Raw genomic sequence first — 27,729 nt, 5'->3', positions numbered from 1 at the left:
TTGGGACGCAGTTCCCTCGCCTTGGGACGTAGCCCCTGCTGATTTGACCTACTGCGTCCCTGCCCTGTCCGGTTCCCTGACCTGTGCCCTGCTGTCTGCCCTGACCTGCACCCGGCCTTCCCTCTAAAATGTCCTGTGCCATGCCCTGCAACCTGCCGTGCCCTACTTTCTGCCCTCCTCAGTGCCCTACTCTTTTCCTTGCCCTGTGCCCTTAGTCGTAGCACGTGCCCTCTGCTCAACTTTGGGACGCAGTAAAAATTTGTTAAAATATGCCCTGAGACCGGCTCCGTGTATATTTGTGTTCAGTCGCTTTCTCAGAAACTCTCCATCAGAACCTGCTTTCTGTGTTTACCACCTCCTTCCAATACTCTGCGTGCTGCCCTAACCGTCTGTTTGCATCATTATTTGCTCGGCGTTCCGACCGTCTCCGTCGAATCTGCGTGTTGCTCGCGGCGTCCTGCCCCCGGCTGCGCGGTCGTCTGGAATCGGCCTCCGTCGGTGGGCTCATGTTGCTCAGTCGTTGCGGATCGGTGGCGTCGGCCGGACTTGCGCGAACGTCGGCGCGTCGATAGTGCATCCGAGCGACCGTGAACGTTCTAGAGGAGGGTTCGGGCAATTCAGTGTTTCCAGGTGCGAGCGAACGGTGTAAAGGAGCGGACGGAATCACAGACTCATCATGAGGTGACGCGGTGTTACGTTATATTCACTGTCTTGCGAACTGGTTAGCATTCCATAGAAGATCGCAAAGTGGAGGCACATCTACCTACCTTGCTGATCCTGATAAAACTGAGTGCTAGTGTTACCCACGTGAAACAAACCAGCCGGCCCAGCGGTGCTGTGTGGTCAGTGGTCACCTGATCAGCTTGACCACGCGACGGGCGCCACACCTTCTCCACGATGTCGATCGACGAAGCACCGGTGCCCTCCGATCCCCGGCGCTCCGGCTGGGGGCAGCTGCTGCTGCGTACCTTTGGCGACCCAGAGGTGGAACACTTGTACCGTCAGTTTCACGAGACAGCACGCCGCAGTGATGTGCAGTACCTCCTAGCCTGTGCGCTGGTATGTGGAGCTCTCAGTCTCGGACACGAGGTGGACACAGGTCACCGCCTGGCCCACCTCATCACCGTAGGGACGCTCACCGCCCTCCACGCGCTCCTACTAGCCGTCACGTCTCTCCGCTGGCTGGGCTCCATCGGCTGGCGCCTCGTACCGTTCGCCGCCTGGGTGTTGTTCGCCGCCACTATTGGAGCACACGTGCGTCTGGCGCACCGCTCCGGGCCCACGGACGGCCTCGAGTGGTACCTGCTGCTGGTGGTGCTGGTTTGTGTGTGTCTGCCGGTGCGACTGCGCTGGTGTCTGCTGATGTCTGCGCTTACAGTGGCGCTCTACGTGGGATCGACGCTGGCCTTCGCTGCTGATCGGGTTCACCTGCGAGAGAGGGTGAGTGATGCAAACGGGGGCGGTGGGTACAGGGAGGGAGGCAGGGAGGGAGAGAGAGAGAGAGAGAGAGAGAGAGAGAGAGAGAGAGAGAGAGAGGGAGAGAGAGAGAGAGAGAGAGAGAGAGAGAGAGAGAGAGAGAGAGAGAGAGAGAGAGAGAGAGAGAGAGACAGAGACAGACAGACAGAGACAGAGACAGAGACAGAGACAGAGACAGAGACAGAGAGAGAGAGAGAGAGAGAGAGAGAGAGAGAGAGAGAGAGAGAGAGAGAGAGAGAGAGAGAGAGAGAGACAGAGAGAGAGAGACAGAGACAGAGAGAGAGAGACAGAGAGAGAGAGAGAGAGAGAGAGAGAGAGAGAGAGAGAGAGAGAGAGAGAGAGAGAGAGAGAGAGAGAGAGAGAGAGAGAGGGGGGGGGGAGCGAGACAGACAGACAGAGACAGAGACAGAGAGACCTTTTGCTCGATATTTTGCATGATTGTTTACTCATTTCATCAGATTTTAGTGTGTTAACCCGGCAGTTGCTGGGGTATTTCGCCACCCACCGTTTGCTGGGGGGGGGGGGGGGGGCGTTAAACGCCCCCAGCCGATAACTCGAGAACCAATAGGCGCAGCGAAACGCACGAGGCGGCAAACGAAAGAACGCGACGAGACGCTTCAGATGAGTACTTTTAAGTTGAATTTTGAGGTCACAGGTCGGGTCAAGGTCAGGTCAAACACCTGAAATCGGGCTCTCAGTAGCATGGACTTCAGGACTTCGCAATGGGCGCCTCTCGTCATAAACTCTGTCAAAACGGTGCACAATCCATCATATAAGGCCTACAAGAGTGTCAGCTCCATGTAGGGGTCAGTCAAGCATAGGTCAGGGTCAAGGTCAGGTCAACCGGGTACACTGGCGGATCCAGGGGGGGGCCACGGGGGCCATGGCCCCCCCCCCCCCCAAAGGCCTAAAGTGGCCTGTTTGGCCCCCCCCCCAAAACGCCAGAAAAATTGCTAAGAAAATATAGGGGAAAGTGGGGTAAGACGGGCACCTTAACTTTGGAGCCATTTTTCGGCCGGTTAGAAACATCATAGAAACGGGAAACTGGGTGAAAACCTTTTTCAGACATTTTACTTTCATTTGCCAGAAGATGAGACTTAGACCTGATTCAACAAATAAACTGCAGCTATTTTTGCAAAACCTTGCAAAAACCCGTCTTACCCCACCCCATGGGGTAAGACGGTCACATGGGTAGGGCAAGACGGCCAGCTTCTTTCACCGATCAGCGCAGCTCGCAACAAATGCCCGAGATTAGCCGCATTTATACAGTCGCTCGTTGGTCTCAAGTGCTTCGGAAATGGCAGTATACGAGATTCGTGCAGAAGGCGTATGCTCCTATATAGGCCCTAGTTCAGAAGCCATGTAGAACCGTTTTTCACATTCATTATTCGAGAATAAACTGTGCCGAAGGAATATTGCTAACATGTCTGTGAGTATCGGAATCGAACATATTCTTATTAGAAATGCTTCTTTTTTCCTACAGCAACAAAAATATTTTCACCATTACAGACCCATTGGGTTCATAGTTGCCCGTCTTACCCCAAACTCAATGTCAGAAGTTCAGCACGATTTTTCGCTGTGGACAATTTGATGCAGACAAAGCAAATCCGCCGTAAATGAACACTGTTGGCATATGAGTGTACCACAAGTGATTGCGAGTTTTTAACTCTATAGTGCTGTACACAAAAGCTTGCACAATACATTATGGATGTTTTCAATGAAATGAGTGTTTTAAAGAAATCAAAATAAAAGATTATCGACTGAACACAAATTCACCAGACTTGAATGGTGGTGTGTAGTGGGAAAGGCAATTCTGGTCCTAACTTTTCTTGCTCGTAGCGCTATTGGTTTGGTCTGCAGAAGGGGTGCCCGTCTTACCTACCCTGACCGTCTTACCCCACTTTCCCCTACCTTGATGGAGGTTTTTAGCCACTTGGTGAAGTAAAGCTTTCCACAGCATAATATGGAAGCAATATAGTAGCAGTGAGGGTCAGTCAAAAGTTGCGCGAGCGGAGTCGACCTTAAAAAAAGACTGTTGTTCGCACGTGTTTATGGCGCGGCAGCTGGTAGTTGGCGGTGTTTCGCGTGGTGTGGCATCACTGGCGGATCTGGGGGGGGGAGGGGGGGGGGGGGGCACGGGAGCCTGAGGTGCCCCTGACAGGCCCGTGGTGCCCTTGCTAGGCCTGTGGTGCCCCTGGACCCTGGCAGGCCTGTGGTACAGTCCACAGCAGAAGTAATGTGGGGTTTCAGTCATGGGTTTGTTCTGCTTCTGAAGCTTAGGAACGATTAGCCAGACTACAATGAAACTTTGAATGTATCTTATATGTATCGTCACCCTTGCAGCTGCAACTTTAGCTATTGACATCTTCTTTTCAATCACTTCGCATTAAACAATCGCCAGTCAAAGCCAACCGTTGAGTTTGGTAAAACCCTACATTACTTTAGCGGTGGGCTGTACCTCTGGCGGGCCTAGGGTGCCCCTGCTAGGCCGCTGGTGCCCCTGGGCCCTGACAGGACTGTGGTGCCCCTGACAGGCCCAAGGTGTCCCTGCAAGGCCGGTGGTGCCCCTGTAAGGCCTGTGGTACCCCTGCTAGGTCTCTGGTGTCCCTGACAGGCCCATGGTGCCCCTGCGAGGCCGGCGGCGCCCCTGGCAGGTCTCTGGTGTCCCTGACAGACCTGGGGTGCCCCTGACAAGCCTGTGGGGCCCCTCACAGGCCCGTGGTGCCCTTGCTAGGCCTGTGGTGCCCCTGGCGGGCTGGTGGTGCCCCTACTAGGCCGGTGGTGCCCCTGACAGGCCTGTGGTGCCCCCGGGCACCAAGGGGGTCATGACCCATGTGGCCCCCCTTGGATCTGCCACTGATGCATAATATATTGATTTGTAAAGGCGTTATGGCTTATGCAATATGCAATTGCAGGCACTTGGTATCCCTCACTTATCCCTCATTGGGGCTCTGGCGGGCTCCTGAGGGCCCACGTCTATCTCCGGGAGCCCATATAGACAGGCTCCTTTGGGTCCTTTCAGTACACTATAGCATAAGAGGTCTCCATGCGAGTCCTATACATACATCTGAGGGCGTACCCTGATGTCTGAGGTACCCAACTGCAGCTCCAATGGTCTCTTCTTACACTGGCGGATCCAGGGAGGGGGCATTTAGGGCCATGCCCCCTTCCCAGAGGCCTAAAGTGGCCCGTTTTCCCCCTCCCCCAAACGATAATGAAACATACTTCAATCAGGGCGTGGCCCAGGAGCCGAGTTAGACAGGGCTGTTTTACCACCTCCCGGCCCGCAAAGGGACCCAAGCACTGACTCGAAGCGGGTTAAAGAGACCCTCCCACCTTCAAAAAAGTTAATGAATTGGCATGAAAGTGATGTCGCTAGGTTCAGAAAGGGCGAAAACGAATATCTACCAAATTTTATCGAAAAATATTCACCGGTTTTCAAGAGATTAGACTTTTATTTTTGTTTACTTTTTGGGATATCCGCTGCTGTTCCTAGCGACTTTATTTGAAAGTGCGGCGTTTGTTGCGCGCAAAGCAGCCTATACCACCGCATGCTACCAAACGTTTTAGTAAAATATTAAAAAATCATTAGATCTCCGCTGACGTCACACATTCAGAGGGGTATCCAAAAGCATTAGCCCCTCTGAATCAAAATGCTGCAATTTTGAAATTCAATATTTCCGATTTAAGGCATTTCTCGATGTTGTGAGTGCGTGCCGAAACCGGTAATTGTGAGCCAGGGACCCCATTTTGGCTATCTCAGCTCAAATCTAATGTTAAGGTGGGAGGGTCCCTTTAACTGGTCGATAAAAACAATGGTAAGTGTTTACAAAGTAATATAAAGGCATGGGTCGGGTGGGCTACCATTTATATATTTTTCTTTTTAGTTAAAAAAAAAATTCATAGTGTCAGGGCTGTGACGAAAAATAAGTGGCCTAAATCCGATGAGAAAACAGGATTTGGGGGTACCCTAGGTTTGGCTCCTGCATGAGTTGGCCCCCCCCCCCAAAAAAAAACGCAAGCCTGGATCCGCCAGTGACCGGGTAGGCACATATCCCCGAAAATCAAAACTGATATTCGCAGCCTGTGACGCATGTTTTATGGGTAATTTGGGGCGTAGAACACGATGGTGTTCTACTCATGTCGTCACTAAATCATGTCGTCACTAAAACCTCGATATCTCAAAAATTTTCCGACCGATTTTTTTTGAAACTTTGTCACAATAAACTTCAATCAATTCCTTACAGGTACCCAAAATTTGGCGCGCCTGCGGCGCGCCGTTTTTATGCTATGGCCCGGCGAAAAAAGTGGGGGCGTTTAACGCCCCCCCCCCCAGCAACTCGCGGGTTAATAGGTTTTGTTTTGTGTTTTGCCAGCTACATGGTGGATCGGATTCAGTTGATTCAACCAAAGGATTCCTCGCCCAACGACCTAACTTTTACATGTTGCCTCGACATGCCGACTTACGTCATCCGAACATAATTTGCACGGCAAACTGCCACTCATCCCGGGCGAGTTTTGCCGGTCGATGAGACGTGCCGAGATCAGAGTTGGATTTTTGCTACCATCCGCATCTGAGAGCGGAGGCTCAAATTTGCTCGAGCATTACTGACATGGCAATGCCGATTTTCGGCTCATTGCTGACATCTGCAATAAATCGCATTCCTGCATTTGGCACTGGAAGGTTTTCTATTCGATATTGTGTGCAATCCTGAATGCACCTTTTGGCTCTAGGTATGACATTAATAAGCCATCGCCGGCATGATTGCGTTTGCACGAGTAGCAGCTGAAAGGGCTCGGCGGGTACGATTACGACCTCCCCTGTACCCTCAGTTTAGCTCCTTATTCTCGCATAGAGCCTCGCGAAAAGAGGCGCTTGTTGGTCATCACGAGCCCCAGCGAAATAAGAAGGGCTGAATGCAATTCTAAGATCTCGAGTACCTACCTAAACCGGTGACCTCTGAGGTGAGATGAACAACACCAATGATTAAACTGAATTTGGGGAGAAGGTATCGTTTCTGAGCAACAATTTTGTTCCGTTTTGTTTGTCATAGACACCGACGTCCGATGAAATCTTTCCTCAGGAAGGATCAGTTTTATATTGACCTTAGGTCAACGACAGGTCAAAGACAGGTGCAGGGTAGGATCAGGATTTTAATCGAATGAGCGAATGCCGCCAAACACTCGATTTGCAGCCGAGTTCTTGGTGTTTTACTCCGACGAAGGTCTGAAGATACTGAAGAAACGCTTTGACGGCCTAAATTGACTTCAGTGACACCACAGTGCCACGTAGGTATAGGCAGGACACGTAGTGCACGTTCATATGAATCTTATATGCTGCTCCAATGCACGATAAGCATTGGAGCAATTCAGTCATCTTCGCCATCGATTACGTGGGGGACTGTGTATGCCGCCGAGGGCCGGCAAAACAGTCAAACGCTAAGTTGCTGAGTTGCAACCAGTTGCAACAGCTTTTTGCCATCCATCCAACAATGCGCGTGGGCTTTTGAGTGCTCTCGCAATTTAGACGGTCGCCATGGTAACGTCACGGCATCTGCGTCGGTGGACGACCACCGCGATTTCCCAGCGGAATGTGGCTACCAAGATCGACTGGGACGAGGCTGGGAGATCCCCAGCCCAGCCCAAGGCCCTCTGCCCAGCCTAAGGAGGTCTACTCTTGGCCTTGGGTGGGCGAGACCTTGGCTACAGACTACTCCGCGTGAGACATAGGACTATGTCGCACAGCTTACCTAAAACAGGGTAGATGAGGGACGGCAGTGGCACAGCTACACACTCGCTCCCGCTCGTGAAATAGCGCAGAGCGAACTCTAATGATGGAGAAGTGCGTTATGAATGAGGAGGGAAATTTACGGACGCTTGGGAGATGTGCTGTCAGTGGGGTACAAAAAAAAAAAACAAGAATAGATGAGAGATAGATTTCTGTACTTAGGCACTACCTACGATACATTGTAGTCCGTAGGATAATAGATCTGGAGGGGGCACTGGAACTGCAAACCATTTTATTTGATGCCAGTTGAAGATTCTAAAAACCTTGAACACTGAACAGATAGAACCGCATGTGCGTATTTCGTTGCATGAATATTGAGTAACCCGGTACATGGTCATTGACCACTGTGGCTGACGCCCAGTTGGCTGATACGCTGCTGTGCACTTCCAGGTGACGGCCGGCTGTGTCCTGCTGCTGGGTGCCACCGCGCTGGGCACCACCGCCTACCTATTCACCGACCTCCGGCAGCGGAGGACCTACCTGGAGACCCGCAAGGTCATCGAGGTCAAAACGTCCATCGAGGAGCAGTCCAGAACACGGGTAAGGAAGTCGCTGTGCGGGGATAGTCTAAAGTCATAGATCGAAACATTCATTGGGGAACGTATTTCTCAACTGATATAGCTGGGCAGTCTTTTATAGTCCGGAAACTGGAAAGCGAGCGGTCAAGTTCGGGTGCCGTTTGGAACGTGTTGTTTGTTGATGGAGGTGGACTAGTTGGGGAGGTCTCTTGACTTGCACAATACAGCCTTGAACGAGATCACCTGATTTACAAATCTCAGTATTTCTTTGCGCTGTCTGCTGACACCATGGAGATAGATGATGTCTGCTCCATACGAAGTTGCGATAGTGCTCTATGTGGCTCGCGAGCTGGGATGCAATTTCTGTCATGTCAATTGCCATTATTCTTACTTGGATTGCGATTTCCTATTCGGGACTTTGAGAGACTTCCAAGAGCATTGATATGGGCGTTTAGAGATAAAACGTTCAGGAATAGCATTTCTATCGACCCGTAGTGCTTCGACATGATCTTTCGAGCTGACCCGCAGAGCAAGGTAAGTACAATGTACAGTGTAAGTACACTACACTACAAGGTACAATGTAACTCACAGCTACTGACTTTTACGCAATGGCTGCCTATTCCCAACTTTGATAACGTCACAGTGCTTCTTAACCCGCGCCCGGCTGGGGGTCATGGATTTCCACGCCCTGCTGGGGGGGGGGGGGTGTTCAAACACCCCCCCCCCCATCTAACTCGGCTCCTGGGCCACGTAGCGATACGCGGAAGGCGGCGTTCGAAAGAACGCCAAAAATAATGACGAAATCACTTCGGTCACTTTTTTGGTCAGGTCAAAGGTCAGGTCACCAGAAGTCATTGAAGGCAAAATTTCGCCGATTTTCAGGTCGAATGTCGACAATTTCCAGGAAGCCAACGCATAACTCGGGAACCAATAAAGCTACAGCGCCGCGGAAAAGCGCATTCGATAGCCCTATTAACGCCCTTTCTGAGTAATTCCCTCAGATTTGACCTAACGTCAACGGTTTTGCCTGCAGGGGGCAAAAACTGCAAAAATAGCCGATTTTTTCGGAAATAGTTTTTCTGCAATAACTTTTGACCCAAGCCGTGTACGAACTTACTTTTACCGGCATCGTGTTCCTCTCGTCAAGACGCATCGAATTAACTATAATTTGACCTTGAAAGGTCAACTTGAAAATTTGACCTCAGGTCAAGGTCATGACCTGACCGGAAAGGGTCATGTTGCATATCAGTCGATCCGTATCGTCGAGCTGAGCACATCTAAGGCGTTTTCACCGCTCTAGCATGCCTCTATCAAAAATTATTTGCGAAAAACTGTTAGCCACTATTCGTGACCTGAGATGACCTCAGGGGCATAAATAGGGGTCACGGACACCATTTTCATGTTCAGTGTGTCTAAACCACTTGTAATTCAGTGTTTGGGAGTGTTTATAATGTCTTTCGTCGAAAAGAGGCGCATTTCAATTTTCTCCCATTGACTTATAATGGGGAGGTCGCAAAATTGACCTGACCTTAGGTCACCGATATCAAAATTCTGAGATATGCATTTTGTACATGCTATTGCTCTTAGCAATCGCTGAAAGTTTCAAAGCGATCGGTCACTCGGTGTAGCTATGGCAGACATTGAAACTTTTTATGAGGTGAGGTCACTTCAAGTGACCTGGTGACCTGACCTTGAATGACCTTGGTCTGAAATTTTCACAACATGTGTAGAATTGATGTATGATAAGGTGTACCAAAAACAGCGGCGCTCCGCGCCGCCGTTTTTGAGATATTCGCAAAAAACCACAAGGGGGGGTGTTCAAACACCCCCCCCCCCCCCAGCAGGGCGCGGGTTAAGATGGAACATTGCAGGTAGTTACCCACTTCCAACGCGCACAATTTGATTGGTCCCCTTCATCACGATGGATCAAACGACGCGAGCTCTCAGTACTCTACCAGAACAGGCCATGAAATTGACTCACTTACCAACCGCTGCATTGTCACAAACGTCCAATATACCTACCAAGCTAAGCGTTAATGACAAGCTAACCGGATACGGTGAATGAAGCGTGCAGATGGTCAACGAAAGGCTAGGGCTTCATTAAAGCCACGTTCGCTCCCCAGCGATGATGTTGGATACCTACTATATAGAGAAGATGAAAGCTGAGAACAGGTGTTTCCATGCCATTATCCGAGAGTGAGAATCGATCATGTCAATCGGTGTGGAAATCTGACGCTTATGATTTCTTCGTTGGGTTATAAATGACTCATGTGGAAGGTCACCCGGCCGACCTGCAGGCTACGCTTACAGGAAACATGAGGTGGCCCAAATAAAACATTGGCCGCTCGACCAGTTGAGATATAAGAGCTCTGTAACGCATGATCTTTGATAAATATGTCGTGGTCTTTATGTATACTGGGAATGCCCACATAATGTGGCTTAGAAAAAAAGTAAGACCATTAGATATGCCACGGAAGGCATTATTGTTGATAACAGTAGCATAAACACATAAATTTTGACGGCTTCAAACATTATTCTCAGCATTATTATGATTATGATTATGGCAAGTATAAATGATAACCTTTTGCTCATGCCTAAAAATAAAAAATAAAAAACGAAGCCCATTAATTTTGGATCTTGTTTTTTGGCCCTTTTCAGACATGATCACAAGCTGAAGCTCATCAATTAATAGTTGTCAAAAAGATGAGTGGTGACATTATTGGCATGCGCCTGATTTTCAAACCAGCTCAAGGTATTTGAACTTTCCGAACCAGCATCCCATCTCCCCGAATTCCCTATACCATTTCATCCACGGCTCTGGCGTCGTCCTCGTATCGCCGCTGCCAATTTTCCGTCGGTGCTTTTACGGCCGGCGGGGGCGGCGCCCTGTTCCTCTGGTATGTGGGCGGGCGGTCGGGGCCGATACGATCGGTCCGCGCTGGCCCGATCGGCTCGCTCTGGCCCGTCCGATCGGCTCGTCCATTCCCCCGAGTGTCGGCAAAGTCTCAGCGGCGCCGGCCGGACCGACGTATCGCCGCGCCGCCGCAGCTAAGTGATTGTGGCCGGCGGGGCTCCGTGGTGCGGCCGACCCCATACAGCCCGCTATCGTCAGAGAACAGGGGGTCTCTGGGGGCGACGCCCAGCGCGGCGTATGATCAGCGGACAGCGAGGACGGGGGGGGGGGGGTGCAAGAGGTATAACCATCACCCGTTATAGCATTATACATATGTTGTGTGTTGTTGTCCGGCGAGGCGCTCCTGCAACCTCTCGCACGGTTTTGACTGACTGAAACTATATGCATTATGCAAGTAAGGTTGACGTTACATTGACGCTTTCCTCGTGGCTCATATGTACACATGTACGAGGATACATATGTAGATATAATCAGCAGTGATAGAAGTACATAAAAGGTTATATGATGCACATGACATTATCTGTATGCCCAGTACCTACCCAATACCCAGTATACCCATTACCCAGTACCTACCTACATTTCTAGGTATGTCATCGGAGAACCTGCATTAGATATAAGGGGCCGTATGAGGTAGTCAAAGTGCATCCTTCTTTCATCTTTGAACATCATATGTACCATATTGCTGCGCTGAGTGCCCTTTAGAGACTCTCATCGGGAATCCCGTCTGTTTTTGTTCCGAGAGTTTATCAGAAGCAAGCCACTCAAACATGTCACAAAATCCGCTTCGTTTATCTCGGTCTTGGCGGCTTGAAGGCGACCACAACGGGCAGGCAAATGCGCTGCCTTAGCCTGATCTTTCCTGAGACTCTGGGCTCTACTGAGAGCCGCCTGTAAAACTTTCCATTCCTCTCAGAGTAGCGGAGGGCATACAACTTCAGAGACCAGCGGGAGAAGTGCGCGGAACAAGAAAGCCGGTAAACAGACAGCATGATAAACAAGGCTGTTGAATTAAATGTAGGACCTGAAATCCCTTTGTGGCGTTAACAGTTAACTGAAGAAAAAAAACTATTATACAAGCGGCCATGGTGGCGCAGTTGGTTAAGGCGTAGACCCACGGTGCGGGCGGGGCCGGGACGAGGAGGAGGAGGAGGAGCTCTCTTCTGTAATTGGGATATATCAGTTGGGGAAACTACGAGGCGAAAGTCAAAAAATGGATTGGTCAATAAATGGACTTTTGATGACCATATATGGGCATAAATGCAGCCCCCACTACTAAGGGTGAAAAACGGTATAACAAGCCGGTACTTGCGGTATCGCATCCACTTATCGGAGAGAAAAGGCTTCCATTTTCCACTAGGAATTAGCGTGATTTGATTAAACTCGGCGAATTGACTCGAAAATGGCGATAGGAAAACAGCTTTTCTGCAGGTTCTGGGCGTCACAATCAGCTGGCCATTCAATAAATGGATTGGTGTTTTGAAAGAAAATTGCTAAAAGATTTAATTTAAATACAATAAACAAAGATATCTAACTTTAAAATAATAACTTAACCACAATTAGAAAAACCATAAACAAAATAATAAAAATAATGACATTTTAAAACCACGATACTGCTTACATTTTTTTGGCGCGTCTGTTTCAATCCGCCATATTTGCCAATCACTGATTGACCTTGTGTTGTAACTCGACGATTTAGAGCCGCCAGTTAATTGTGCACCGAGTGAGTGTGGGCCTTGTGTGGTTAAAAAACATTCTTATGCCTTATTTTTTCATTTGAATGCTAGGATGCATTGAAAAGATGAAGTTGTCTGATTTTATGACCATATATGGTCATCGCCCCGCCCACTCCAGCCGTTGATTGGCTAATCCAATTTTTGTTTGGCTCCTCGTAGTTTCCCCAACTGATATGTATGTATATATGCCCGTTGGAGAGAGGTCCGAACAAATAAAACCAGTAAAACGCCTTTTGGGCGACCAACGGAGCGAGCGAGAGGACGGGCCTTGCACGTGCGAAATTGCGAGGGGGTACCTCCAACTAACTTGTGCACTGCACCCTACTAACCGGTCTTTAGCGATGTGCCAAATTTCAGCGCAATCGGCCTAGCCGTTCTCGAGATCTGGAAGCGGCACACTGCACGTGCGCACGTGCAAGCGGGGTCCACACTGAGAAAACAGTATCCCCATTTTCGGTCTCAGAGACCAGTTTTCGGGCTAATGTACCATATTCAAAACAGACAGCACATTTCGAGAATACTTTCTGAGCAACGCCACATGGGCTCATACGATCCCTTAAATCGGTATCATTGATCGCAGAAACAGAGCTCAGTCAGTACCCATTATCGGTGTCAAGCTTCAAAACTAGTCTCACTATGAAACCAGTTTTCAGCCCGATCCCCATTTTCGAGCTCACCTGAATCCAGTTTGAGGGCTCAAATTGTGTGGTGAAGCCAATATTAGGGCTCACCTCATCGCTTTTCGGGGCTTTGGTAAAAACTGGATTGCGTCAGCTGGCTGGCCAGCTGGCGACGCACGAAAGGTATTTAATTTTAGATATAAGCGCGGTAGTAGGATGGGCATAAATATTTCAAATGGCTTTAAATGAAAAATTGATTGGTAAATATTTGTTCTTTTATATCTAGCATTGATATGTAAGAAGCTCTGCTAGCGCCACCATACGGCGCCAGCTGGCAAAAAATCCAGTTAATACCAGAGCCCGCTTTTCGTCCGATGCAGCCCCTCCTCCCACCTCCCCCGTGTCCAGCAGCTGCGAATAAGACGAAGCCGCGGACAAACTTTTTTTTTTGCTCGGCCAGCCTAGCGCCAGTCTCGAGCGGTGGGACAGTTAACCCGGCAATTTTGGCCGGGATGCAAAAGTTACGTTAAACCGGTTTATGTTAACCCGGGAGCAAATAACAACGTGGGAGCCTATCTTAGGTGTGGCAAAGCTAACGGATTACTTACTTGTTGCCGAAGTGCCCAAAGAAGGTACTGGAACCGAAAACACAACATTGGTTCATGTATTTATTAACATTCATACTAGTGATGTCAATTACAGAACATCTGAATACCGATACCAAACCAAATTCCAACATAAATCGTAAGGAAATACCGATACCGAACCAACATCATAACATCAGGGAAATACCGACTTTTTACCAATTTCTCAGCCTTCTTATACATTAGTGAGGGCTCATACTACCAACAAAATACCAAGTACATTAGGATTGAAATACCAAATACCAAGTTGGTATCGGTTTGGTATCGGTATACCAAAATGTTGGTATCCGATTGACATCTCTAATTCATACACACAGTCATACTTGTGCAAGGTGTCAGTGTTCGGTTGTGGGGTGTAATAGCCAGGGAAAAAGTTCTATGAACTGAAAAACCCGGCGCCTATTACTTCGCAACATGGTTGTGTATTCAACATGAACTGCAAGGAGTGCAGACGACATTGCCTGTGCTAACTTAACGTCTCACGGGCAGCGCCGCGCTCTGACACCTTGGTCCCAGAAGCGGCGGCGTTTCTGACCGCAAATCGCCGGAGAGCCGGTCGACGCCGTCGAGGGGACTGGGCAGGCCGCTGCCAGCTGCACCTTCACGTCCGCGCAGCGCAGCTCGGTGTGCGGCGGCGGCTCATCGCGCGGGCCGCACCTGTCCGTCCGCTGCACGAGCCGCTTTTCGATCCGACAGCGCAACACCGGCACGCCATTGTGCTGGCTGAGCGGCGGCAGCGGCACGTAGGCAACAAAACAGTAGAAATCGATGGGCCTGGATCGGCGTTGCCAGCAACGCCGGCAGCGGCGCGGCGGGAGGCGCCAGTGCCGCCGTCGGGGACGTGTGCCCTTCGCTGCGCTCATTCGAGTTGGCCGGCCGGCCGCGCGGCGTAGTCCTTTTGACACGGTGCGAGAAGAGCCGGATGAAGGTGGACTTTTTATTGGCGTTGCTGGTGCTCACGCCGCCGGCGTCCAGTTTGGGCGGCAAGTCCGAGTACCAGGAGTCGGACAAGTCCCGCGCGAACGCCGCCAGCCGGTCGTCGTCACTGCTGGCGGCGGCCCGCCGACGGCGCTGCCTCAGAATCGGACGAGTCGGTGGTACTGAGCACCTCGCGGGACGGGTAGCTGGGAGTGGGCCGGCCGCGGCCCCTGCCAGGCCGCGCCACCTTCACCGGCGCAGCCGCCTTCAAACTGCCCTTGCTGGGCGGCGGGTTGGTCGGCGGAGGCGGCAGCGGTGCCTCGACGTCAGTCCGAGTCGCTGTCACTGGGCGGCCGCCGCGGAGACGGCTTCTGTTTGACCCGCAGCCGGCCTGGGCCGGCTCGGCGCCCTCGGCCGGCGGCGCGCGCCGTTTCGAGCGTTTCACCTTTTCACTGTTCCTCTCGCCTGGTCCTCAGCGTCGAGCGGCTCGGCGCTGTTCGGTTTCATGTGGCCCATGCTGCTGGGAAACTCGGGTGGGGACAGCTTTCTGACTGGAGTGCCGTCGAAGGTGGAGGAGACGGGGGTGCTCGCAGAGTCCTTGCCCAATGCCCATGATAGAGCCGAGGCTCCACTGGACGCCCAGCTTAATCGGGCTATCGCCGCCCTCCTTCTATGGTGGATTCTTCGGCCCCCTACAGCCACTAGGGCCATCATATACTCCCAGATGGCGGCACCTAGGGGATGAGGGGGGGGGGTGTCTGGGCCACTTGTCCACCTCGTGGCGTCGCCAGCGACGCCTGCGAGTCGGAGCAAATGATTATGGGGTCTTCCTCGAAGGACGGGTGCTCCAGATGTTGCTTTGCCGTCTTGAGCGCCACCATCTCAGATCGGTAACTGGAGCAGATCCTCCCCGCCGCCTCCCGCAGTACCAATGTTGTACTGTCTGGGTGCTCGGTGAGGACCCCAGCGCCGCCTTCCTATTACTCCCCCGGTCGCAGACCCGTCGACCCAGGCCCACGTCGCACGCTGGGGGAGCGCTCCCAGGCACACCTCCGCAGCTGCACTCCTCCTCGCTGACGCGGACGCCCCGATCGGCAGCCGGTCCAGGTGGACCGTGACGCCGTCTGTTGGCGTCTACGGGGGCAGTCTCGTGGATAAGCGCGCCTCGGCGGGCAGCGCCACTCCAGTGGTCCCACACCGCTCCCCCGCGCTCTCTCCAGCCGGTCACTGACTTCAGTCACGGTTGGGGGGGGGGGGCTTCCGCCACGACGCGGCGGGTCCTCCGACGGGAGGGAGAGCGCCTTCGCCAGTAGGCGCGATGCCAGCGCATCCCTCCTCATCTCTCCATCGGCACGACGCCCGCCTCTGCCCTCACGGCGAGTCTTGGAGCATGGAAATCGGGCAGCCAGTGATGACTCATGCCACCATCAGCATCTCCACCTCCAGGACGCCAAGATGTGTGGCCGCAGCCGCAGGCAGCCACGCCGACCCCGTTGCCCGCATGCCCAAGTAGTCTCGAATCGCTGACACCTCTCCTGAAACAAGAGTGTTGTCGTAAACTTAAACCCCTTGCTGGCGCCCGCCAGCCGCGACAACACCGCCACACCAATTTTTGTGACCCCGGAACTTCCGTCCCGAGCCTTATTTCACGGCACGATGCTACAGTGCGCTACACGTATTGTGGTATTCAGCTTCCATGGAAACATCAACTAATTTGGACGCTCAAACATGGGAGTCAGGAGTGGTTAAGGCCCAGAGCGTTCTGTCTGGTTTATAAAACCTTGGCCAGCAGATGTAAACGTGCTTTTTGTATTTTTGTATTACAAAATTAAGTGGCTTAATTTTGACGCAAAAGGGCACTAACCTTCGACGCAAATAATGCAGAAATTTCAGCGCAAATTGCAAAATAGCTTGCGCCGAACTTCGGCGCATGACGGCTTCACGGGCGTCCGGCGTACCATATGGATGTTTTCCAGTTTGGGCTGCAGGTTTTAGCTCTAGGTTTTAGACTGTAGGTTTTGGGTTGGGTTGGGCTGGGCTGGGTTGGGCTGGGCTGGGCTGGTTGGGGTGGTTGGGTTGGGTTGGATTAGGTTAGGTAAGTTTAGGTTAGTTTAGTTTAGGATAGATATGAATACCTATTTTTTGTAAGTTGAATTACTTTTTTCATTTTGTAGCATCATATGCCTTCCATCTTTGAACTGCCATATTCAAGCACCAGAATAAGTATGGACTTGAACCTTTTCCAGTCTGGATGCCTGTATGGAAGTTGTGCAAAATCATGCAGTTGAAGGTATTGTAACCACAAATAAGAGCTGATGACTCAAGTCTCAACTTGTCCATAATTGGTTATCTTGATGTATACTTGTAGACCCTTCCTCTTACTTGGCACACAGGCATGGTGTCACAGTGTTCTAAAATTGGATTTCAATTGGGTGTCCCAACAACAAAAAAACTGAAGACAAAATGAGATAGATTTAGTCTTTCCGCAAAACTGCATAATGCCATTTTTTACCTCAGATTTTGTCAGAACCTTCACAGGATCTGAAATGAAATGATGTAGAGTAGATGCATCAACTGTCAAGTCATGCGTAACCTGGCAGCTGGTTGTTGAATCAAACTTTTGACATATTTTTTTTTAGCAAAGATGAAATAAAGCCACTTGTCATATTTTTAGGATGAAAATATTTTCCGCATCATGTGTGGTTATTCACCTAAAATTCTGAAACATGGAACACTGTGATACCAGCATTCCGCAGCATGTTAGCAGAAGCAGCAGCATGTTATAAGTAGGGTAGACCGGGGCAAGTCGCCCCGCCGAGGTAAAACGCCTCACCGATGTTTCTCGGAACTGGCAGAGTTCTGGGGAAACATCCTCTCTTCTATAAAACGTGCACTATATGATCATTATATGAGCAAACTGGAAAGAAATTGTGATGACTCTTTCGGGAGATATAGCCAAAAATGTGTTTTTTGAGTGATTTTTATGGTTTGTTGTCAGATTATGCATCATGGCGTTCTTTTATGGTCCACATCAGGTTAACGACTTTTATGTATTTTGAACAACTATTGTCTAACGCTTATGCCGGGTTGGTTCGTGTTAAATTATGTCTTGCTGGAGTGCAAGGCGTTCTTCTCTGACCGAACTACGTGATGGGGTAAAACGCCCCAGTAGGTCGCGGGGCAAAAAGCCCCATGGGGCGTTTTACCGCATGTGTTGTTCGGGCTACCCACTTTCTAATGTTCGGTAGCTGGCGAACAGTAAGTTTCTATGCCTTTATGTGTATTTTTCTCAGCAACTGGATGGCAAAGGAAGTATTTTGTAAACATTTGCATTGCAATAATTTATTATTTGGTCTAATGAGGCAGGTGAAAAACCTGCTCATACAATAGTGTCATAGCTGAACACCTGACAGGATGGAATGTGCTAACTTCGGTGCCGTGCCTCCAGAGGTCTAACGGACCTCTCACATAAGATTTAACCAACTACCATGTTAAATCTTTAATCTAAGGTATGGGGCTACTTGCCCCAGGCCGTGGGGCGTTTTGCCCTGGGGTTGGGGCAAAATGCCCCATTTGCAGTTGCCTCACAAATCACTTCCTAGCTTGGAGTCCGATCATAAGTGAATGAATTTGAGGGGTGCAATTTAAAGTAAAATGTCCAAAGAACGCATTGAGCACAAATTTGGCCTTCCAGGTGATGTGGGACAAAATTTATGTAGCAAAATAAATTATCTGGGGCGTCTTGCCCCAGGCTACCCTATATGAAAGATCCAAATAGGTTGTAGGTTGGTAGGTATTGGTACTAAGTTTAACTTAATAGGTTAGTAGGCAAGGTTAGGATTAATTTTAGTTGAGCATCAAGATAACCAATTACGAACAAGTAACAAAATCCTTACCTACCCTTGAAAGCAATGCTTCAATCACATCATCACGAAGAACCAGACAAAAATTTTGCACATTCTTACACTATTTGACATCCTGAATCCAGATATTATGCTTTCATGTGGCGCAAATACAAGAAAAACGAATAATCAAACCCGGGCCCTGTTTCACCGCCCGACGCTGCGCGCGCTGCAGCGCGCTGGGAGCTGAGGCGTACCCCTGACGTCACTCGAATGACGTTGCGTGCGATCCGTTAGCTTATGATGAATCGCGTTTGGAACAGAGGTCCTAAAGAACCAAGTACAGAGAGAACAGAGGTTTGAGTGTGAATCATGCTAGCGTGCTGATGGTGCTGGCGCTTGGGTGCTAGCGTTTTGCGATGACGTCATAGCGTAGCGTCAGAGGGAAGTTTGTTGATATTGCCATGGAAACCCAACGCGCCGACGCGCGCAGCGCACTGCAGCGCTCCGCCGTGAAACAGGGCCCCGTGCGTATTCGTATCAACGGCGCCACAATTGTAGATCAGACCTTTTCTGAACAAATGCCACAACAATTATAATTGATAAGGGATTAAAATGGCATGAGCATCAACATCTTGATTTTTCTAAAAGATAGCGATAACTGATGACTAATAACTTACCATTCATTTTGAAATCACGGCGGTAGGTACACCAACACATGGCACTGAAAACAGCAAAAGACGGAATGGCGGAATGTCGTAGGTATGGAGCCCTAAAACGCAGCTCGAATTGAGCCCGAAAAGGAAGACGAACTGAGCCCGAATAGGAAGACGAACTGAAGCCGCTTTCGGGGCTAATGTACTTTATGCCCGAAAACGGCGCCTAACTGATACCGATTTTAAAATCATACAGATTTGAGCCCTGTTTTGGCACTCATATGAGCCCTTATTCAAAAATGTTCTCAAAGTGTTTTCTGAGTGCAAACTGACTTTTGCACGGAACCCTACTAACTGGGCCCCTACCGTGTACCAAATTTGAGCGCAATCGGCCCAGCCGTTCTCGAGATCTGGGAGCGCCCCCTGCACGTGCGCACGTGCTGTAGCATCCCAACCTGAACACATGCAGATGAATTATCTGATTGAGACCTAACTGTGTACCGAGTTTCAATTCAATCGGCCCAACCGTTGTGCCGTTATTGAGGTTGCAATTTTGGGGTTCTTAAAAAATGTCCAACTTTACCACGCGCCACGTGCGGTGGTTGGCAAGAACGCATGGTGGCCATCACACCACAGAACTTTTACGTCCAAGTGACATTCAGTAAAGAAGACCGCTTGTCAATCGGATGTCCCGTTCCTAAGATATTAGCTTTTGAAGAGCGTCCCCACGGCCGGCCGGCCGGCCGGCCGCTCATACTCAGGATTTTCCCTTAACCCGCGCCCTGCTGGGGGTCCTGGATTTCCACGCCCTGCTGGGGGGGGGGGTGTTTGAACACCCCCCCCCCCTTGTAACTCGGCTCCTGGGCCACGTAGCGATACGCGGAAGGCGGCGTTCGAAAGAGCGTAAAAAAATAATGACGAAATCACTTCGGTCAATTTTTTGGTCAGGTCAAAGGTCAGGTCACCAGAGGTCATTGAAGGCAAAATTTCGCCGATTTCCAGGTCGAATGTCGAAAATTTCCAAGAAGCCAACGCATAACTCGGGAACCAATAGAGCTACAGCGCCGCGGAAAAGCGCATTCGATAGCCCTATTAACGCCCTTTCTGGGTAATTCTCTCAGATTTGACCTAACGTCAACGGTTTTGCCTCCAGGGGGCAAAAACTGCAAAAATAGCCGATTTTTTCGAAAACAGTTTTTCTGCAATAACTTTTGACCCAAGCCTTGTACGAGCTTACTTTTACCGGCATCGTGTTCCTCTCGTCAAGACGCATCGAATGAACTATGACTTGACCTTGAAAGGTCAACTTGAAAATTTGACCTCAGGTCAAGGTCATGACCTGACCGGAAAGGGTCATGTTGCATATCAGTCGATCCGTATCGTCGAGCTGAACACATCTAAGACGTTTTCATCGCTCTAACATGCCTCTATCAAAAGTTATTTGCGAAAAACTGTTAGATACCATTCGTGACCTAAGATGACCTCAGGGCATAAACAAGGGTCACGGACACCATTTTCAAGTTCAGTGTGTCTAAACCACTTGTAATTCGGTGTTTGGGAGTGTTTATAATGTCTTTCATCCAAAAGAGGCGCATTTCATTTTTCTCCCATTGACTTATAATGGGGAGGTCGCAAAATTGACCTGACCTTAGGTCATCGATATCAAAATTCTAAGATATACATTTTGTACATGCTATTGCTCTTAGCAATCGCTGAAAGTTTCAAAGCGATCGGTCACTCGGTGTAGCTATGACAGACATGAAACTTTTTATGAGGTGAGGTCACTTCAAGTGACCTGGTGACCTGACCTTCAATGACCTTGGTCTGAAATTTTCACAACATGTGTAGAATTGATGTATGGTAAGGTGTACCAAAAACGGCGGCGCGGAGCGCCGCCGTTTTTGAGATATTCGCGAAAAAACCACAAGGGGGGTGTTCAAACCCCCCCCCCAGCAGGGCGCGGGTTAATTCAGTAGAGACTCCGCTCGCTTCGCTCGCTCCGTAAAAAAAACTTTAGACCTTGAATGAACGAATGAATAAAAGTATCTGCATGTTTGTTTTCAGGTAAACCTCCCTCCCCCCAAAAAATGTGTATTACACCTATCTATAGGGTGGGCATTTTTAAACATTACCTATGTTGCCAGAACTCAGAAACACGATGGAAATATAGTCTTATCACCGATGTTGACAAGAAATTCCAAAGTTACCCAGTGGTACATATTACATAAGTGGGTAGTTAGATTAAACTATTTGTAACTAATGGCTGCAGCGGATATGAATTACCTACCTCTCTTTTTTTGCCCAAGATCAATGCAATTTGATTAGGTACATCGTTACTATTCACATGCATACCTAATACCTATGTACTGGTCGAAATGTGCCATTTTCCGTGTAAAAAAGCATTGCTTTAATAGCCGAAACTCTGAGAAAAAATGTGGCTGCGTTGTGATACGGAAAATGAATTGAATTCAATTGTTTGTGAAGTCTAAAAATCAACTTTTTATCTTAGTTTTATTTCGAGGAGTGATTCAGAGGAGCATTTTGGGAGCAAACGCTAGGTAATGTAGGTATAGACCAGCGTGTTTTTTATGTAGGTACTAGCAATAGCGCTGCTCGTTCTTTTCCGCTAACCTGGGCCTCGTTTCATAAAGCGAGTCCGTAACTTACGCCGGTTTTTGGTCTTGTATTGCAAGTGCATGTAAAGAGATACATTTATTTCGCCTTCTCCCTAATGTTCTTGCTTGCAAGATAAATAAATTCAACGATTCAAACTAACGTCATCACTTCACATGCACTTGCAATACAAGATCAAAAACCGCCGTACCTACCTAAGTTACGGACTCACTTTATGAATCGAGGCCCTGGTCGCCAAGACCTACATAAATACCTACATCAGGGACCACCCGGCAATTACGCGCATTCTGTCCGTCTTAGCCGGCTATACAGCCTAGTTGAGAAGCGGCACAAAATTGCCCCAGCGCTCTGAAGTTGCCAGACTGGTGGCTGAGAGGTTTCCAGCCGCCAATCGATAGTTGGACGGCCGGAGCTCAGGGGGGGGCGGATCTCGGGGGGGGGGGGGTGAGCTCCGGTGGGAGCGCCGCCCCCTGCAACCGGACGGCGCGGCGGCTGCAGGCGCTAACGGCAGGTCAGGTGGCAGGGCCTGGGCTGACCTGGTGGCTTGGTTTGGCCTGTGTTTCAACTGGCGGCTGGTTCTGGGTCCAAACTGATGCCTTGGCTTGTGCGGCAGATGGACCTTGGCTGAACTGGTGGCTGGGTTTATGGCTCAAATGGTGGCTGGGTCTGTGATTAAAATAGTGACAGATGGGTCTGGACCCGAGCTGGTAGATCGGTGTGCCCATTGAATCGGGACTGACCTATATGATCATATATACCTATACTCGTACTGACTGGAGTTTGAAACTGGTCTAGTCTAGTGGCTAGGTCCTTGACAGTGGACGGTCCTGGACTACAGCACTGGTCCAACGTGCAGTTCTGGGATTGGAAAGATGACTTGAGTATGGAGTGGGTCCCCGGGACTTTCTCAGGGACAACGCAAGGGTGCCGGTTTTGAGGTACTTAGGTCTGATAGAATGTCTAACTATTGTGTGCTTACCTGGGTCCTCAGGGTCTTTTCTTCGTAAGAACAATGAACTCCGTTTTCGCTCCAAAAATTCACTGACTTCAGAAAAAACGCTAGTTTCAGAGGCTACGCTTATTTCGAAGCCCTCACTGCTCTGGAACAGCCGGACTTCCTATTGCATCACATGTCACTCAGCGTAGTTGACAGCTGCCGCTGAACAGCTATCAGGTCCAGCCGCGAAAGTTTTCGATGTTTCCGGACCCTGTCAGAAAGTTGTCAAAATCGTGTCTTTCCTCTGGCCCAAGCTGGGTTTTCTGTGACCTCTACCGATCGACGACAGAGCATCGGCTGTTTACCTCTTGAGCCCAGCTGTGCTCCCTTTAACCCTATTAGTGGCAGGGGGGGTTGTTTTTATCCACCCCTCAGGTTTTTCGGGAATATCTCCGAAACCGCTGAAGCTACGATGCTGAAATTTTCTGACTTTTCCTAAAACTAAATTGGGCACATTCCCTGAAAATTTCAAGTTCATAACTTTACCAGGGGCGGCTCCAGAGCACTGGGAATTGGGGGGTCCTATTCGTGAAGCGAGTCATTTGGGCGAAGATCACGATGCTGCACCAGTTTTACGAACAGTGAATAAAAGGTATCATGTGATAACATATTCAGTTATTGTGCATCCTCTTTTGACACGTTTTTGCTATAATAGGCGGATCCAGGCGTCCAAAAAGGGGGGTTATGTTTTACCTCCCAACATAGGTGCCCTGACACCGCCTATGCATTACCAATACAATTCTAGGCGTTCTCTCATAAGAAAATTATAACATAACAAGACCATTACCACCCTTTTTAGAAACAGTACCAACAAAAACCTTATTTACTATACTTTTTGTGTACCCCCAATCTCAATGATCTGTATCCGCCTATGATTTTTGAAAATGCATATTTTTAGGATCCATGTGAATTCCTGGTTCATTCTCTATCGATCGGCAAAAGTTGCGTTAAGATTGGTTCAGAAACCTGGCCGTGATAAACAGTCTAAAATGTATCTGCAATTTGCCCGTTTTTACCCCCCTCTACCCCCCCCCCCTATTGACATTTTTTAATTTTTATTTTTTAGAAATGTAGATCATGTTGAGCGAAATCGAATGCCGTTTGAATTTTGAAAATCGGCCCGTTAGATCTCGAGATATCAAGGGGGGTCGTAAACAGCCCCCCCCCCTGCCACTAATAGGGGGTAGCCAGGAGCCTGCCACTAATAGGGTTAACCCCAGCCGAACTATCATAGCCCACAACAGACCATCTTCCTACAGAAGACGGATGGAGACTCACCGGACATTACTCTTTTTGTAGTGTCAAAAGGAGCGTAGAAGGATATTGGTAGAATGAACGATCATGCTGGTTTTCTCTAGTACACTTAGTGCACTTAGTTATTAGGATGATGAGTGATGTAATGAGACTAAGTGATGTGATGATGTTGCTACTGGCTAGGTGATCTGATGATGTGACTAAGATGTGACTAAGTGTTGTAATGATGTGGCTAGATGTTATGCTGGTGGAACTAGGCGATGAGCTTATTTGACAAATGACACGTCAGCCTCATCTGCACGAGGAGGGGTCAAGAGGGCACCGTACGTGCCGCTGGCTGGCCCGTACCTCCCAGGAATAGACAGTCGAGGTCTCCAGTGGGCTGGGTCCGGTTCGTCACCTCAAAGGTCAACAGGTCCGGCCGGAGCTCGTGAAGGGCTCTGAGCCGGTCAGGGCATCTCCTGTTCTGACCTAATGATCCGAGGTGCTCCTATTGAACTGGTTTTTTGTTAGTGCAGGGTTTATCTTTAGACTGGAGTGCCGTTGCAGTCATTGTAAGGCAATGTTCAGAATTCAGACCGTGTCACCACTGGTTACACCGTGTAGCCAGTCAGCCGTAGCGCCTGCGAGTGGAGAGATCCGCTTGGAGTATCGCTAGGATGCGCTCTGTGCTTCTGCTCAACGATGAGGAATGTACGGGCACCAGTGAGCAATGGAGTGGTTCTCATCACTCGACCAGCGTCAGTCTAGTGCCTATACATCAGGGTCCTCAAAATGCCACTCGGATAAACAGCATGGTGCTTTACTCACCGTGTGGTGTCGCGCTTCAGCAATCAGCTTAGGTACATGCTAGTCTGCAGTCCTCTGCATTAGAAGGTTTTTAAACAGGCCCTTTTCGAATTTGTTTAGTGTTTTTCGGAAAGACTGTTGATGTTTGTTTGCGTGACTTATCGATTCCTGCTTTAGAAACAATTCAAACGAAATGTTTTTCATCCGTTATCGTTTTGCCGTTTTGAAATTTTGAACTTTTTCCTCACAGAATACCTAAACATATAAACTATTTTTCCCGGTGCGTCTGTCCACAGGCTGTCAACTCAGAGGCCTTTTCAACTGATTGTGTTCTTTCTCTCATTTACAGGAGCGCCTTCTGCTGTCGGTACTGCCTCGACACGTCGCTGAGACAATGAGGCAAGACTGGGGTCGGATGGATGTTGGACAGTTCAAGAAAATCTACATGAAGAGGCACGAAAATGTCAGGTGAGTTATTTCGATCGAATAATATGTGTAAGATTTCATCTCGATGGTTCATCTCATTGCATATGATGCGTGATTTACTATTTGTATTGCACATCGTTGTGGAATCCAACAGGCGTTAGTTTTTGTCGTCGCTGTGCCCTTGTGCAAGTCGTCATTAAATGTAGACAATCGCGTAGGTGTTAAAGGAGAGTCGAATGGAGACGGCACGCGAGCGTTTAGATACGTCTGTAGCGCAATGTTGAAGAGTAAGATTGTATAAGGAGACGCGACAGTACAATCAATAGTGTATCATAAACAAATCAGACTCCCAGAATCGGAAAAGAGAAGAATTTCTCGCCAAAGTGGGCATTGTTTGGCTTGTGGGATAAATAAATGAATGCATGAATAAAAGCGGCATCGATGTTTGAAACAAAGCAGATGCCAACTTCCCAAGACGCTCCCGCTGACATAAGATAACTAGCGTTTAGCTTCAACGAATTGAGGCCAGCGCGGTGCCGATAGCGCCTTACACCTGTTACATTCCCGGCCCTGCCCTTCAGCTCCCCTCATTGCGGACAGATAATGCTGCAACAGTTTAGTCACACACGTTATCAGGGGAGTATGTGTGTGAGCCAGCCATCTTGGTATAAAACGGGCAGGATCGGAAAAATACCTTCAGTGGAGCCAACTGCTCCTCTAAAGACAACACAGGCTTCCTTCTACATCGCCATGGAGGTGTCGCCGAGTCTCCGGATGGCGGTCTGCGTCCTACTGATGTGCGCCGCGGGTTCTGCCGCTGAACTGACCTCCGACACCGACGGTACGTCACTGCAGGATCCCATCGTACGCGACTGCAGTGACCTGCCCGCGGGCTCTGCCAGCGGAGTGTACCCGATCATGCAGGATCTCACTTTGACCTCGGCCTACTGTGACCTGGACGATGGCGAGGGATGGACCGTCTTCCAAAGAAGAGCCGACATGCTACCCAGGCAGAACTTCTACCAGGACTGGGAGGCCTACAAGTGGGGCCTGGGAAGTTTCGATGGAGAGTTCTGGTGGGGACTGCATCCGCTGTGGCAGCTGACCTCCCAGTCGGACCGAACATACGAGCTGCGGGTCGACCTCAAGGATTGGGATGAGCAGACGGCGTACGCCACCTACCAGGACTTCACCATCGCCTCAGAGGCTGACGGCTTCGGAATTGGCTTCACCGACTACGCCGGAGACGCCGGGGACAGTCTGAGCTACCACGTCGGGATGAAATTCTCCACAGTTGACCGAGATAACGACGTTTGGAGTGGTAACTGCTCGTCTACCCGTGAGGGTGCTTGGTGGTACAGGCACTGCGCCGACGCCAACCTCAACGGCAAATACGATCCCCGCTCCACGGAAGACACAGCCGTCTTCTGGTATGCCTGGAGGGGTATATACAGCTTGCAAGCCACCACTATGAAAATCAGACCGACAGTGAAGCCCTAAGCGCCTCGGAGACTGCAAGCAAAAGGTGTAAACTATTGCTCTGAAGCCTCCTGCACAAAGATACCTACCTTTCTGTTGTCCTTTTTATGTTTGTTCCTCATTGTAAACGTCTCTTTGAACACAGCACGAGATTTGTTCGGTAAATTACCTGAAAATAGTTTTCCCATTCACTCTAGTTAGGTATTTTGGTACAAGAAGCCTGTGTAGTGTGTACTGTGTACTCGCCAGCTTTGTCATCGGCTTGATTCACTAAGCTAGATCGTACAGCAGTTGCTTTTGTGTCGCTTTGACCTACTTGTAAGTCCGCGTTTTGGTTTCTAATGGTCGCCCTTGTTTAACCGAAACGGAATAAGCCTGAATGAAATACACATGGCATGCCTTGGAACGTGTTTTTGTAGTCATTCTTGAAAGTACCGCACATCGGTATAACGGTGGATCCATCAAGCCCAACCGAGGAAGGGCTGCTTATTTTGAGAGTCACTGATTCAATTGACATCCACATCCATCCCTGAGGTCAACTGGCTCAGTGGCTCAAGTTTAGCAGCCCTTCCTCGGCAGCAGCCCTTCAACAGTCCTGCGGCTGTGTGTCTGGCCACGCTACCGCAGCACATTGATTTTCAGGTCGCAGAAATGCACTAAGGTCACCACAAAAAGTATGGTACTTTTTGTAGGGTCCAGGTCACAAGCGCTGCCACCACATGTCAGCTTCAGAATTTCGACATTTTGTGACCCGTGTGATTGTAGGGTCCAGGTCACAAGCGCTGCCACCACATGTCAGCTTCAGAATTTCGACATTTTGTGACCCGTGTGAACATCAGAGCCCGTGAACACTGACCAAGTAAGGGAAAGTGCTGAAGCCTTCCTGAATACTGAAGCACGATCAAATGGCAATCGCTATGTTCTGCATCTCGTTTTTAAAGGTATTATCTGTTTTCCCAAAAATTTCGAAGTGTTTCAATGAAACGGACCTAGAAGAAGATAACTGAGGCTCTACATAATCTGGTCTCTAAATTGCCTAAT

The 27,729-nt window shown here is 49.5% G+C and overlaps 1 protein-coding gene across 1 annotated transcript in view; it reads left to right on the top strand.

Moving 5' to 3' along the window:
• Window positions 1-298: 298 nt before the first annotated feature.
• LOC122387304 (adenylate cyclase type 3-like) overlaps window positions 299-27,729 on the top strand; it is a 33,419-nt gene continuing 5,988 nt past the window's right edge. The window contains exons 1-3 of the mRNA XM_043377404.1: window positions 299-1,440; window positions 7,655-7,804; window positions 25,133-25,251. Of these exons, the coding sequence (XP_043233339.1) occupies window positions 898-1,440; window positions 7,655-7,804; window positions 25,133-25,251 (812 nt within the window). The 5' untranslated portion in view covers window positions 299-897. The remainder of the gene's footprint in view (window positions 1,441-7,654; window positions 7,805-25,132; window positions 25,252-27,729) is intronic.

The sequence above is a fragment of the Amphibalanus amphitrite genome, unplaced genomic scaffold (genome assembly GCF_019059575.1).
Source record: "Amphibalanus amphitrite isolate SeventyFive unplaced genomic scaffold, NRLGWU_Aamphi_draft 000281F_arrow, whole genome shotgun sequence".
NCBI lineage: Eukaryota > Metazoa > Arthropoda > Thecostraca > Balanomorpha > Balanidae > Amphibalanus > Amphibalanus amphitrite.
The sequence above is the reverse complement of the archived record's forward strand: the minus strand, read 5'-3'. Positions and strand labels throughout refer to the sequence as shown.